At 36.8% G+C, this 13958-nt stretch overlaps 1 protein-coding gene across 2 annotated transcripts in view; it reads right to left on the bottom strand.

Annotated features, from left to right (window-relative positions):
* LOC140162534 (ATP-dependent RNA helicase DHX33-like) overlaps window positions 1-13958 on the bottom strand; it is a 49067-nt gene that overhangs the window by 12191 nt on the left and 22918 nt on the right. For both annotated transcript variants that reach the window (XM_072185783.1, XM_072185784.1), the window contains exons 12-20: window positions 12869-12967; window positions 12187-12261; window positions 11288-11378; window positions 10790-10855; window positions 10056-10144; window positions 9015-9081; window positions 8321-8425; window positions 7206-7339; window positions 5721-5787 (exon numbers count right to left, since the gene is read on the bottom strand). In XM_072185783.1, coding sequence (XP_072041884.1) covers window positions 5721-5787; window positions 7206-7339; window positions 8321-8425; window positions 9015-9081; window positions 10056-10144; window positions 10790-10855; window positions 11288-11378; window positions 12187-12261; window positions 12869-12967 — 793 coding nt within the window. The remainder of the gene's footprint in view (window positions 1-5720; window positions 5788-7205; window positions 7340-8320; window positions 8426-9014; window positions 9082-10055; window positions 10145-10789; window positions 10856-11287; window positions 11379-12186; window positions 12262-12868; window positions 12968-13958) is intronic.

Here is a 13958-nt window from a genome sequence, read left to right as displayed (position 1 = left end):
GGACATTTCTGAATTTTCTAATATCAATAATGATGTTAGTCTTGATGTCTTGGTTGAACGACTTAGTTCTCTGGAAAGTGATTTAAATAATATTATTGATCAAGAGACTGCTGGGCTAGTTGTCAGATCTAGATTAAAGTGGGTTGAGCATGGTGAAAAGAGTACCAGATATTTCTGCAATCTTGAGAAGCGCTCCTCAGAGAAAAAGGTCATCCGGAATCTTATGAAGGAAAACGGTACCATTCAAACTGATCCTGTTAACATTTTGAAAGACCTTCATGGTTTTTATGGTGATCTTTATACTTCTCGCTCTACTACAGCATCAGACCAAGCTGCAAGTACTTTTCTTGATCAGCTTGAAATTCCTCAGCTGTCTGAAGAAAGTAAAGAGAATTTGAATAGACCTGTTACAAAAGCTGAACTGCTTTTGAATTTGAAATCTTTGTGCCATAACAAAGCACCAGGTTTAGATGGCCTCCCAGTGGAGTTTACATCGTCTTTTTAATGATATTGCTGATATGTTAATTGCATCTTTTAATTTTTCCTTTGAACAAGGCCTTTTGTCTCTTTCCCAAAGAAATGGTGTTGTTACTTTGCTTCCTAAAAAGGACCGTGATCCTATTTTTTTTTTTTTTTACCGTCCTATTTCCTTATTGACGACTGATTATAAGCTTATTGCAAAGACCATGGCTAATCGTCTCAAACTTGTTCTTCAGGATCTTATTCATGATGATCAAACTGGTTTCATGAAGGGTAGGAATATTGGTTGTAACATTTGTAACATTATTGATTTGATTGAATATTCCGATATGAATAATATCCCAGGGTCTATTGTCTTGTTAGATATAGAAAAGGCTTTCGACAGCGTTGAACACAGTTTCTTATTTCAGGTTTTAAGTCGGTTTAATCTTGGGGATAATTTTATTCAGTGGGTCAAAACTTTTTACAATTGCCGGAAAAGTTATGTTATCAATAATGGTTTTCTCAGCAATCCTATTGACATGTCTCGTGGAATTTTTCAAGGCTGTCCTATTTCACCCTTTTTGTTCCTTTTTGCCATTGAAATTTTGGCTATCGCAGTTCGCAGTAATGAAAAAATAAAAGGTCTTAAAGTGGGTAACATAGAAAAGAAGATTAATTTGCTGGCTGATGATACCACTTGTTTCTTACAAGGGGATTTGGAATCTTTCCAAATTCTCTTCAACATCCTTGATAAATTTGCTTCCTTTTCAGGTTGCAAAATCAATATGTCAAAATCTGAGGCCATTCATATTGGCAGCTTAAAAGGTTCTGATTTCCATCCCTTTGAAGATATTGGGCTGAAGTGGAAGACAAACACCTTTAAAACCTTAGGTGTTAATTTTTCTCTTAATACACATGCTCTTTTTGAGCTCAACTTCACCCCTAAACTTCATCAAATTGAGCAAATCCAGATTATACTGTCTTGTTGAAGACAGATGCTCCAGATTGTGTTTTAAATACCCTGTCAAATTGTCAGCTAATTGAGACTATCAAATTATGGTATTTATACAAATGCAAGATGAAGGAAAAATTAAACTGGTCTGATTTCCATCTCCAGGACCCAATTTGGTGGAACAAAGATGTTCGGTTAAAAACAAAAAGTTTTTCTTTTACCCTTCTTGGGATGAAAAAGGGATCCATTGCATTTCAGATCTTTATATGGGTCACAATTTAGTTAAAACCTTTGAAGATTTGGTTTTAGAATTTGATATTTCCATTAAAGACAGGAGAAAATACAATTATTTAATGAATGGGATTTATTTGGATTGGTTCCAGAACCCTAAGAACATTCAAGAAAACATTTTTGATACTATTTCTGCTTCGCTTTTAGATGCAGAGAAGGTTTCAAAACATGCCTACTCAACTCTTAGGAACCAAGCCACTGTTGAAGCTGAAAACAAATGGGTTGATTGTCTCGATGTGTTTGATGAAATTGAATGGAACTGTGTGCATAGTAGCAATTTTAAATGTACTATTGAAACCCAGTTACGCTCTTTTTATTTTAAAGTTTTTCATAGGGCAATTTGTACAAATAATTTTCTTCACAGAATTGGTAGGGTGGATTCACCCAATTGTTACTTTTGTAATGAATTGCCCGAAACAATTTTGCATTTATTTTGTGAATGCAAGAATGTGTCTCCCATGTGGGATGAACTATGTTTTATATCAACAGTGTCACTGGGGATTCTTTTACATTTTCCAAATTTGATAAAATGTTTGGTATCAGGGATACCTCAGAACATGACCTTTGTATTAATTTCCTTTTTCTGTGCCTTAAATTTTACATTCATAAGTGCAGATTTAAACAGACTAACCTTAGTTTCAATGCCTTTCTGAATATGGTCAAATTGAAGCAGAAAATTGAGTATAAAATTGCTGAAAGTAAAGGTAAACTGCGGCTCCATTTCAAAAAATGGACCATTGATCTTGAAGCATCTTAAATTGTTGTCCTTTTCTTCAATTATTTTCAAACTGATTATGGCAGGATCAAGATGGGTGTAACCAAGTAATGTGTGCACTTGTTTGACACAAGACTGGTGCTTGTGTTTTGTTTGTAAGAGTGAACGTTCTCTTTGTCCATCGTCTTTGTCTCTTTTGTGATTGTCCTTTGTACCTGTTCTTAAAAATTTTGACTATAATATTATATTTTAATTCATGATCGTTGGGAACTGGTGGCCCATTTTGTATGGTTTTTCTCCCTCCACCAGTTCCAAGAACAGGGAATAAAAACTTCAAAAAAAAAAAAAAAAAAAAAAAAAAAAAGTAGTAGACAGTATATTACTGGTTAACGGATGTTCATCGCGTCAACATATCAACAATTATATCACTCATACATAAATTCTAGACAGTTCATTGGTTGATTACCATTTATCATTTTTACTATCAGCCTCTCCGTGTGATAGTCTTTACCATCATAGTGCCTGCCGTAGTGCGCCCTGCGCCAAGCCGTGTGCTGACTCTTTAGACTCGCCGATTTAGTTAATGGGGTGGATCCCAAAATGTGAAGTATATCACGGCAAAACATGGTGTTATGTTGATGAGGGAGTCGATCCTGTATAAACTGTGATCGGAGTGCCCATCTCTCTTTCATTGGCGATTGGGCCAGACTCTTTTTATGTAATGTTGCTATAGGGGGATCGCTACACCTCCTCTACAGCGAGTCTGTTACCTTCCCAGCATTTAAGAATGCCGGAACCCATTTAAACACCTGTGATTATATTTCGACCATCAAACTCATAGACAGTTAATATTTGTATACTATATCATGCTCGAATGTATTGGTTTTAATGTGGAAAAGGTATCAAAAGGCAATTAAAAACAGGTCAACAAAAAAAAAAAAAAAAAAAAAAAATTTCATGCCCATACGAGTTTTTACTAATTTGTCCTCAGATGACCCCTGGTGACTCCGAAATTACCCTCCAAATATTTGGCTTTAAATGTTGACTGTACCCACCAAGTTCCATGTCCATCCAACAGTTTTTACTAATTTGACCTCAGATGACCCGAAATGACCTTCCAAAATTTGGCTTTAAATGTTGACTGTACCCACCAAGTTTCATGTCCATACGACAGTTTTACTAATTTGACCTCAGATGACCCTGGTGACCCCAAAATGACCTTCCAAAATTTGGCTTTAAATGATGACTGTACCCACCAAGTTTCATGCCCATACTAGTTTGTAATAACTTGACCTCAGATGACCCCTGAGTGACCTCGGATGACCCCGTAATGACCTTCCAAAATTTGGCAAAACCAAAGAACTATTTCATCAAAGTAATAAATCAAAACAGAAAGATGCTTCCTTTACGAGTTATCACTCATTGAAAGTGCTACTTTGCTATACTTTACATGGAAAGCGACTATCTTAAAGTCGTCATATTTCCTTAATTACATGACCGATCAAGCTGTTATTGGGATATGTGATGCACAGTTGAAAATTAATTGTTAAAAGATTTAGTGACCTCAGTTGACCTTTGACCTTGTATGTGACCGTTGACCTCACGAAATTGGAAAAAGTATGTTGCGCTGAAAAATCAAATTTGGCAATACCAAAGAACTATTTCATCAAATAAATCAAAACAGAAAGATGCTTCCTTTACGAGTTATCACTCATTGAAAGTGCTACTTTGCTATACTTTACAAAGAAAGCGACTATCTTAAAGTCGTCATATTTCCTTAATTACATGACCGATCAAGCTGTTATTGGGATATGTGATGCACAGTTGAAAATTAATTATTAAAAGATTTGGTGACCTCAGTTGACCTTTGACCTTGTATGTGACCTTTGACCTCATGAAAATCTAATCAGGTCGAGTACCTCTGGCCACGCAACTCCCCACCAAGTTACGTCACTGTACCCCATACGGATCTCCAGATAATCTGTTCACAAGGTATTTTGCTTATTACGCATATATTATGCAAATTAGGTACTTAATTACCATATTTTACGCTCAAAATCTAATCAGGTCGAGAACCTCTGGCCCCGCTACTCCTCACCAAGTTACGTCACTGTACCCCATACGGATCTCCAGATAAGCTGTTCACAAGGGTTTTTTGCTTGATACGCATCAAATATGCATAAATTATGCAAATTAGATACTTAATTAGCATATTTTGCGCTGAAAATCTAATCAGGTCGAGAGCATCTGGCCACGCTGCTCCCCACCAAGTTACGACACTGTACCCCATACGGATCTCCAGATAAGCTGTTCACAAGGTTTTTTTTGCTTGATACGCATCAAATACGCATAAATTATACAAATTAGGTACTTAATTAGCATATTTTGCGCTGAAAATCTAATCAGGTCGAGAACATCTGGCCACGCTTACTCCCCACCAAGTTACGTCACTGTACCCCATACGGATCTCCAGATAATCTGTTCACAAGGTATTTTGCTTATTACGCATAAATTATGCAAATTAGGTACTTAATTACCATATTTTGCGCTCAAAATCTAATCAGGTCGACACCCTCTGGTCATGCTACCCCCTAAAAAGTTTCATCATCATAGCACTTACGGTTCTCAAGATAACGCGTTCACAAGCTTTTTCCGAACGCACACACGCACGCACACACGCACCCCCACACACACGGACACACACACACCATAGTGATTACTAAGTCTCTCCCTGAACATTCAGGCGAGACAATAAATTTCTTTAAAACACCCCTTATCTGGCACTGGAGATGCAAATTTTCATGATTGAGGCATGTAACGATGTACAATAAGCTCCACAATAGACAATCCAGTTTTGAAAGTTAAAAGAGAATTCGACAAAGCGTTTTCGTAAAAATGGACTTTTTGGATCAAAATTGAGCATGAGGGCGCTCTTTTGTCGCAAACTTTCTATGTTTTACTAGTTTTTAGTTTACTGAAGTAAAGAGGATCACAATATCAAATAAACAAGCTACATGCATGTAAACACATCTTGATGAGTAAGAATGCAACAGAGCCGCCCTTTTTAGGTGCCCAGTATAAAAAACATGACCACAAGTCATCCGCCTTTTCTGTAGGAATAGTACTAAATTGATCCATTTAGACCTCGTAAGCCTTTATCGGGCTTCGGTTAGGGTAAGAATTATGGTAGGATTAAAATATAATCCTTCAGTACAAGAGCAAAAATGGTTCCCTGCGATAATTATGCCTGAAATACAGATATGATTAATGTATAGAAATTAGATGATATCATATACTCACTGTGAGGTAGGTTCCATCTCTCTGTAACTCTGCTGAATTCATGAACAATCCTTGAACAAGGCACTTTCTGTAAAGAGGTCAAATATGTTTAAAAGGTAAAATATGTTTAAAAGGTAAAATATGTTTAAAAGGTAAAATATGTTGAAAAGGTCAAATATTTTCAAAAGGTCACATATGTTCAAAGGGTTAAATGTGTTGTTATAAAGTACAAATTAAACCTGTTTACTATACTATCATTACAATCATGATTATATAAATTCATAAATAGAACAATATAGCTGTCAATGAGTGATAGTTCATTTCAACCTACAATGCTTGAAAAAAGTGTGTTCATATACTTGGCCCGCATTGTTCATTCCAAGTATTACATTTCAAGGTGCTTTATCCCTCGATTCTCAACCCCCCAATGATTATTGTGGGAGGGAGTTAACCATGATGATAAAGGGGATTGCAGATGATTTGAATGTTTTTCAAAACTGTCTGATATACTTTCTCAAACTCGGGGCAGGGGTTACTCAGTAAAAACAACCACAAGGGGATGTGCCATAAACACAGGTTTTCATTTCGGCCATTCGGTATATCAATGATCCTTCTTCTAGGCTAATGTTGGTATAGGGATGGGTCATTTATTTTAAATTTCCCAATTTTCCCCCTGACTTCACAAACCTTGCATCAGACTCTTGAGCTGAATTTATATTTGATCGCACTTACAGGAAAGAAAATCGCATGCATGCTCTTTGCAAAAACAATGTTTTTTTTGACAAAAAAAGAGCAATGGAGTATAAGAACAGCTTTAGCACCTACATAAGGAGTGTTGATGTCAGATTTAAAAAAAATCAATATATTGGTCATTCAATATCCATAAAAATCGACAAATCAATTTTCCTTCCAAATGTTCCTCATATCTTCTACATTCATCCGTAAGTTTATAATGTCATAATCTATACTTATGTAACAGGATGCATCATGCCATCTGGACTCACAAATGCACCAGAGGATGCATAAAGACATTCCCATAACCCAATGGTTTCTGACCTTGGTATGTCTGCCTTTTATACACATGTGGCACAGTTGACCTTGCAATTGGGATTGTGTGTAAATATCTGGTGTTTTCATCCTTTTATTTAACATTCAAAACATAATGAGACTTATGAATAAAATTAATGCAGTGGGACATTAAGATGTTTTCTATAAGAAAATCCAATTTAATTTGATAAGTCTCAACTATAAGCTCGTTGGCTGCAATTTTAAAATTACCATTTTGTGTGTGTGTGGTAATGGGGACTTTGCCTTTAAGATTAGGTTATATTGATCAAGTTTCCCAATCATATTGCATTGTAGGAATGCCTTTAAGCCTCCTCTGCAAATGTGCCAGCCACCTTCAAGGCAACTTGGATGTATTAATTTTTTTCAGAAAAGGATATTGGTGATATCGATATTATCGGATAGTCGATTTATTGATATATTAACGGTCCTTACACCTACCTGATGGATGTTGTATCCTGTCCACATGATTTGAGTGGGATATGCTGCCTCACACACAGCGTTCGTAGTTGCTGTCTTACTTCTACCGCTTGACGCATATTACGAACATGCACAAAGTTCTCAAAACACCATTGCTATAAAAAAAATTAAAAAACACAGTGATTTATAGTGCCCTACGCACATGCACAATGCCTAGTCTCAGCACACTTGATAGATTGTCACTGACCACTACGGCCCCACATCATTCTATACACCATTTAACAATAAATCAGGGACTTTGCAGCTACAAGAGCGCACACCCTAGACATTCCACAAATAACCATCGCAACCAGGATCAGCTCCCCGAGTTTTGTATGGGTTACAACGACACAATTAGCAGTAAGTTCCTTGTCCAGGGGAATTTCAAGCTGACTCAATTTTCCACAAGTGATATTTCTTCCTTCAGCTTGACAGATTAACACAAACTTGTTGTGATATAATTAGTGTTTCAAGAGAGCAATCTTCATCACTTCTGAGATGCTCTCTTTTTTCATTCAAATTGATATAAGTTGGTAGAAATGGTGCCGAATGAGGTACATGTATCAAAATATGTAGAACAATTTTTTCATAAAATGGTGACCTTTGACCTTTCTACTTATAACTCCAGAAGGGAATGTCACAGACAGGTAAAGTATACTTTTTCTGGATCGCTATGACAAGAGGAATAATTTGGTGATCTTTTCAACACCATTTGAACAGTTTGAATTTTGATCCCTGTATTAACTTTGACCCTCCATATCTCAAAATGCTCCATGCTGACAGAGGTCCAGTAAAAATATTTTTGAAGTTGGTGGTCTTGAGAAGCATAATCTATCAAAAACAAATATAACATCAAACCCACTGGTAGCCAGACTACATCTAATTTTACGATAGTTGCTAGGTCGCTTGGTTCTGTGCCACTCTGCCAGATTATACGATAGATGTGATATATGCCATCCTGTAAATTATTTCTGATGCAGTCAATTAATCAACAATGGAGCTCCATGGTTGTGATAAGGCTCCACAGTTGATACAGTTTGAAAGTGGATAATTTGCACACACTAGAATTATCTTAATTTAAAATTCTTTCAACATACCTTGTTCCCCTTGACGGCTTTGAATGCTCTATACACGCTTAGCAACATGACATGATCACCTTCGCTACTGCTGAACTTCCTCCAAGCGGCATGTGCTTCCTCTCTCTGTTCAAAAATGAAATACCGTATTTGTGACATGATCTGCTCCAAGTGGGCCAAAGGAGGCATTTTTGAAAATTGAGTTACTATATTTATTACTTTATACAAACATTAGGCTATGAAATACTGAACACACCAAAGGTTTAGCATACTTGGTGTCTATTTTCTTATATATTTTATTGTTTTTTTATTTCATATTTTTGCCTTTATCTCAATTTTGAATTTGGGCATGAATTCGCTGGCCCAGGCAGCGTAAGACCCATGGCTAGGTGTCAGCGGCCTACTGCTTGGCATGCGAGGGGTATCGGGTTCGAATCCCATGCAGAGCCAACAACTTCTTTGTTCATTTCTCTCTTAATTTCTCCCTTCTTTCCCTTCCAGTCGCCAAAAAGCCCTACGGGAGTTAGGGTTAAACGTCCGGGGACGTTGCATTTTTGAAAAAGGAAGCATGAATTTTTTAGAAATGAATTTTCAATGAAAAAATTCACCAAATATGACTTCGGAACTCGTGAAATAGGCCTTGAAAATAGGGTGTGAAATAAAAAAAAATGGTGGTGCCTATACAGGAAATTACAGGGATCTCTGTATTCCTTACCCTAGTATGTGGTGAATGCAGCACTGATTCCACTGATAATAATGATACTATTGTCAAAATTTCCTCTCTGTAAATGATAAAGATAAATACAAGAATTACAAACTTATCTTAACACTTTATCTGATAATCTATCACTTTTAAAAATCTGTTCTTTAAGTTTTGCTGCACTAGTTGCCAATGGCCACATGTGACCAGTCTCATCAAAATGGTGGCCGCAAACTGGTTTTCAAAATATTGATGAAATTGTGTATGAAAAAATAAAGAACATATCAAGAAATACAATCTCCAGTATACAACTGTTTAGTGAGATCAGAGAAAGCAACTGGTAACTCTAGTACAAGACCATCTAGAAACACTGATCTTGCACACCACTACAGTCTGTCCACTTAGAAGTACAAACCAAATCTGTGGCATCGGGGGTCGATGCTTTGCGTCAAACGCGAGCGCGATGAGACGCGTAAAGAGCGAGGTGCACAAATCGCGCAGCAGTTAGCGCCAAAGAAGCATTGCACTGAAATAACTATTCTCATACCTCCAGTTTCCGAGGTCTATTTACTTTGTACTTCTATGTGGACAGACTATACCCACTGGATGGAACCAGAAAATCTTTTTACTTTTTTAAACAAGAATGTCAAAACACTCCACCAGCAGCAAAATGTGACTCAAGAACTCGCATGTTTCCAATCTGCATATTAATCAGAGAAGATATTGTACACTTCCCACAATGCATTTCTCCCATTTCAATTTTCTGTATTGATTTGCTCTTGTACAACATGGGTTGATAGTGACGGAATGTACCCCCCAAAAAAAAAAATGAACAGAGCACACCCAGATCTTGCAAATTATGTTTATTTCTTGATTATCAACACTTGTTTATAGCCATTCTATTCTCAAAATGAAAACAAAGTGCATCTGTACTAAGTAATGGGAGTGCCATTTGTTGAAATGAGGTGATGTGTTATGTTGCAAAGGATTCTGGGAAGGGTAAGATATCTTCTTTGGATAAATATTAATAATAAATAGTCTCCGGTGCATACTTACACGCATTGATATTTATTGGCTGCTAGAATGACTTTGGCTAGTCTAGGCTCCAGAGGGAAGGCTGACATATCACGACCTAAGGTGGTCAGCTAGGAAAGAAAGAAAATGAATGAAGCATTTCAGATTCAAGTGATTGATTAAATACTTCTGGCATGGAAATGGAATATTGAAGGGGGAGTGTTTTCAAGAAAAAGGGGAGGTAAGGTGAGGAACACAAAATGTTACAGGCAGAAATTAGAAGGGAAGGATACATGTATATAATTCAAGTAACATAATTTTCAAGTAAAGGGGGAATTTGCTTTAGGAAAAAAATAAGTCACCATCACTCCCCTTATTCTAAAATGAACAAAACTTGTCTACAAATCCACCTGTGTGTACTGTGTGGCATATACTACACTTACACCACATACATGGAGCTAGTGCGCAAATCTAACAAGTGTGTTCCACAACGACAAACAAAATTCAGCATTTAAAAGCTAAACCACATGACTAAGAATTTATTTTGGTTGTTGTCATCCTTGCTGCGCAGGAGGTCAGCTATAGTATATTCACACTCCATAAATCAGAGATGTCAATGTGTTGAGGCATCTGTTTTGTGCACGTCTATGGGGCATCTTTCAATGCATGGGTATGTGTGTACGCCAGTATTTTGAGTAAACACTAGCACGTTCACTCTGACGTCACTGATTTAGAGGAGTAAAAATACAAAGAGTTTATTGAAATATTTCAAATACCTGTGCTTTCCCTGTACCACCAATGGCTCCCAGTAACTGAAGTTGCTTGACAGCACTCTCTAAAGACTGAAAATACAAATTAAATAGGAAAGAAATATCAGAAAGACCTTAAAAAGTGTAAAAAGTCAACTTGGGAAATAGGTTACAGGTCGATAGTCCAAAGGGTTGTTAGTCCAAAAATCCAATAACTTGGTTATTAACCCCAATCCTTACCCTAACCATTAATGTCACCCAAACCTATAACCTAAGCTCTAATCCTAACCCTAAACATAATCCTGGCTATACTCCTAATCACTAGCTTAACTCCATCCCTAATACTAACACTAACCCTAATGCTAACCATAACCCAAACCGTATCCCTAACCCTAATCCTGACCTAAAATTTAACCCTTTTTGGACTACTGACACTTTCTACTAATGGACTGAGCTCCTGGACCTGGAAATCAACATGTTTCTTGCATAGCCCAATTCTATCCCTGAACAAGAAAGTTTTCTTACCTCTTCTGATGGTGGGTCCATAAAATCAAAGTGTACCACATCCTTGATGCCAAGAGCCATTAATTGTAACACTACACTTGAAAGGTTACTCCTGAGTGATAGGACAAATAAAACACACAAATTAGACAATGGATCCAAAATCATTTGATCTTTTGACCATTAATGCTTGGGTGATCCTATCATCAAAACAGATGCTTAGTTAATTTGCTTTAGTTAATTTTCCAGTTTTATGGTCTTAGATTCCATTCGATATCAGAGACTCATATCTCACCTGTAGCAAGTCTACTTTTAAATCTCAACTCAAATCTCACTATATGGATTATGATTAATTTGTATTGATGCCTTTTTTGTATTTTTTTCCAATGTGATTTGTATGTGTGTGGTCTGCTGAGTTGCGACCGCTGCGCCTTGTGGTGACAGAGCTCTTTTGTGCTTTCAGTGTTCTCTGGCAGCTTAGCAGTCCCCAATTTGTTGTTTTGTTTCTATTTTGTTGTTAATTGCCAAATGAATAAAATAAAATAAAATAAATTATGAAATATCAGTGAAGCGCCTATTGTTAATTGTGATAACATTTAATCTTTGTATGTAGTGTTATGTGTATAACAGTTCTTGTGGGGGGAGCACTCTGTGAGCTTGGTTGCTGATCCATGCTCATCCTTGCAGATTTTTCTCCGGGTGCTGGGGGGTACTCTGTGAGTTTGGTTGGCGATCCATCCTTGTCGCAGGTTTTTCTCCAGGTGCTGTTTTCCTCCTGCATCTAAAATCAGACCTATTTTCAATATCCCTGTCCCGTCATATTCGGTTGGCATCCATTTAATTTAGTAGTCTCTGAGCACTATTGGGCTTTGTCTGGCTTTGTCCGAATGTTATAAATAAGAATAAATAAAAAAAGGTTATACCTTTGTATTTCTGGTATGGTATTAGTTGGCAACTTGGAAAACTCTGTCTCTGTGTATAATCTCCAACATGTTCCACTGAAGAAGGAAAGAAAGAAAGACAATATGTGTCAGGCTGTAAGATTTCTAAAAAAATAATAGCAACCACAAGGGTAAACTAGTTAGTCCCCCTCCTTCCCTCCTTCCTATGTGCTGTACCTCAATGTTTGAGTATTAATGCAAGGGCTTGTTATATACACAGTTATTTTACCAATGCACGATTCTGGAACCTTCCACATACAGACACACAAACAAATCTGGCCCATCCATATGGAACATATTCTGTTTTAGGGCCAGAAGTAGTCACCCAGATCTGGGATTTGTTCCTGCATACAACTGAATAACATTATACATTTTGGGTGTATTTTTCAGTCAAAACTACTTTACAAAACTCCATTTCATACTTACAAATTCTGTAAGTTGAGTTTAATTTTGCAATGGAGCAATATACCAATATACTAGATTCACCATGCAATTTTTCAAAGCTAAAAGATTAGTACATCCACATCAAGAACAGAAGGATGACTGTTGACACAGATTTACAGAAATGTCATCTACATAGGAGACATAAAACAGTTGACCAGGTCGTACATAAGCTGCAAACCACATTAAAATGGAATTACAAATTAAAACAAAAACACCTTACCTGGCCTCCCGTCCTGCCCTGCCCATTCTTTGACATGCTTGTGACTGTGAAGTCCACTGCACCTTTAACATGTCTAATCCACTACCAGGAACATAACTCCTGCAAACAGCAAAAACAAGACAAGGAAAGCTTGCTTGATTCTAGTGTATGCCCATATCATACTAGAGTTGGGCCTTTCTTCCCCAAACATTAGGAACATTATGGAGATGGAGTTGGGCCCTTCTTAGGTATTCAATTATTTGTGATCAAACACTGATAGCGATTGTACAAATGCTATCAGTGTTCAGACATCTTGGAATAAAAAAGCCACTGAAAGAAAAACACAACTTGTGCAGAGACTTGAATTCTCACGATTCAAAATATGATGCACCATCAGTATTGCTCTTGCCAGTTCAATTTTTGACCTCCGGGGTCAACATCGTTGTTCTAGCCACAATTAGATTTTCACACAAGTGTGATAATAATAATGTTGAAACAGCTCCATGAAGGATTCCGTGTGATCAATAGATAGAAATTGGATCTAATATAATTGTAAATTACTGTTTTAGTGTGCATTCAGAGGAGGCTTAAAGGCATTCCTAAAATGCACTATGATTGGGAAATTTGACCAATATAACCTAATTTTAGAGGCAAAGTCCCCATTGCCACACACACAAAATGGTCATTTTAAAACTGCAGCCAACGAGCTAATAGTTGAGACTTAGGACTGATATTTGATTTTCTTACAGGAAACATTCATATTGTCCCACTGCATTAATTTTATTCCTAAGTCTCGATGTTTTCAGTGTTAAATATTATGATAAAAACATCAGATATTTGCACACAATCCCAATGCAAAGTATGGTCAACTTGCCACATGTGTACAAAAACCAGACATACCAAGGTCAGAAACCCCATTGGGTCATGGGAATGTCTTTAAACATCCTCTGGTGTGCATTCATGTAACATCATTATATTGATATTTAAACACACAATAACATACATATGTCCCTGTGTTGTATTCATATTACACCGGCTTTGGATGTCAACATTTTCCCATGATGCACTGGTATGTGAATCTAACTAAAATCTAAGCAAAATTTAAGCTAAA

The sequence above is a fragment of the Amphiura filiformis genome, chromosome 10, assembly GCF_039555335.1.
Source record: "Amphiura filiformis chromosome 10, Afil_fr2py, whole genome shotgun sequence".
NCBI classification, from domain to species: Eukaryota; Metazoa; Echinodermata; class Ophiuroidea; order Amphilepidida; family Amphiuridae; genus Amphiura; species Amphiura filiformis.
The sequence above is the reverse complement of the archived record's forward strand: the minus strand, read 5'-3'. Positions and strand labels throughout refer to the sequence as shown.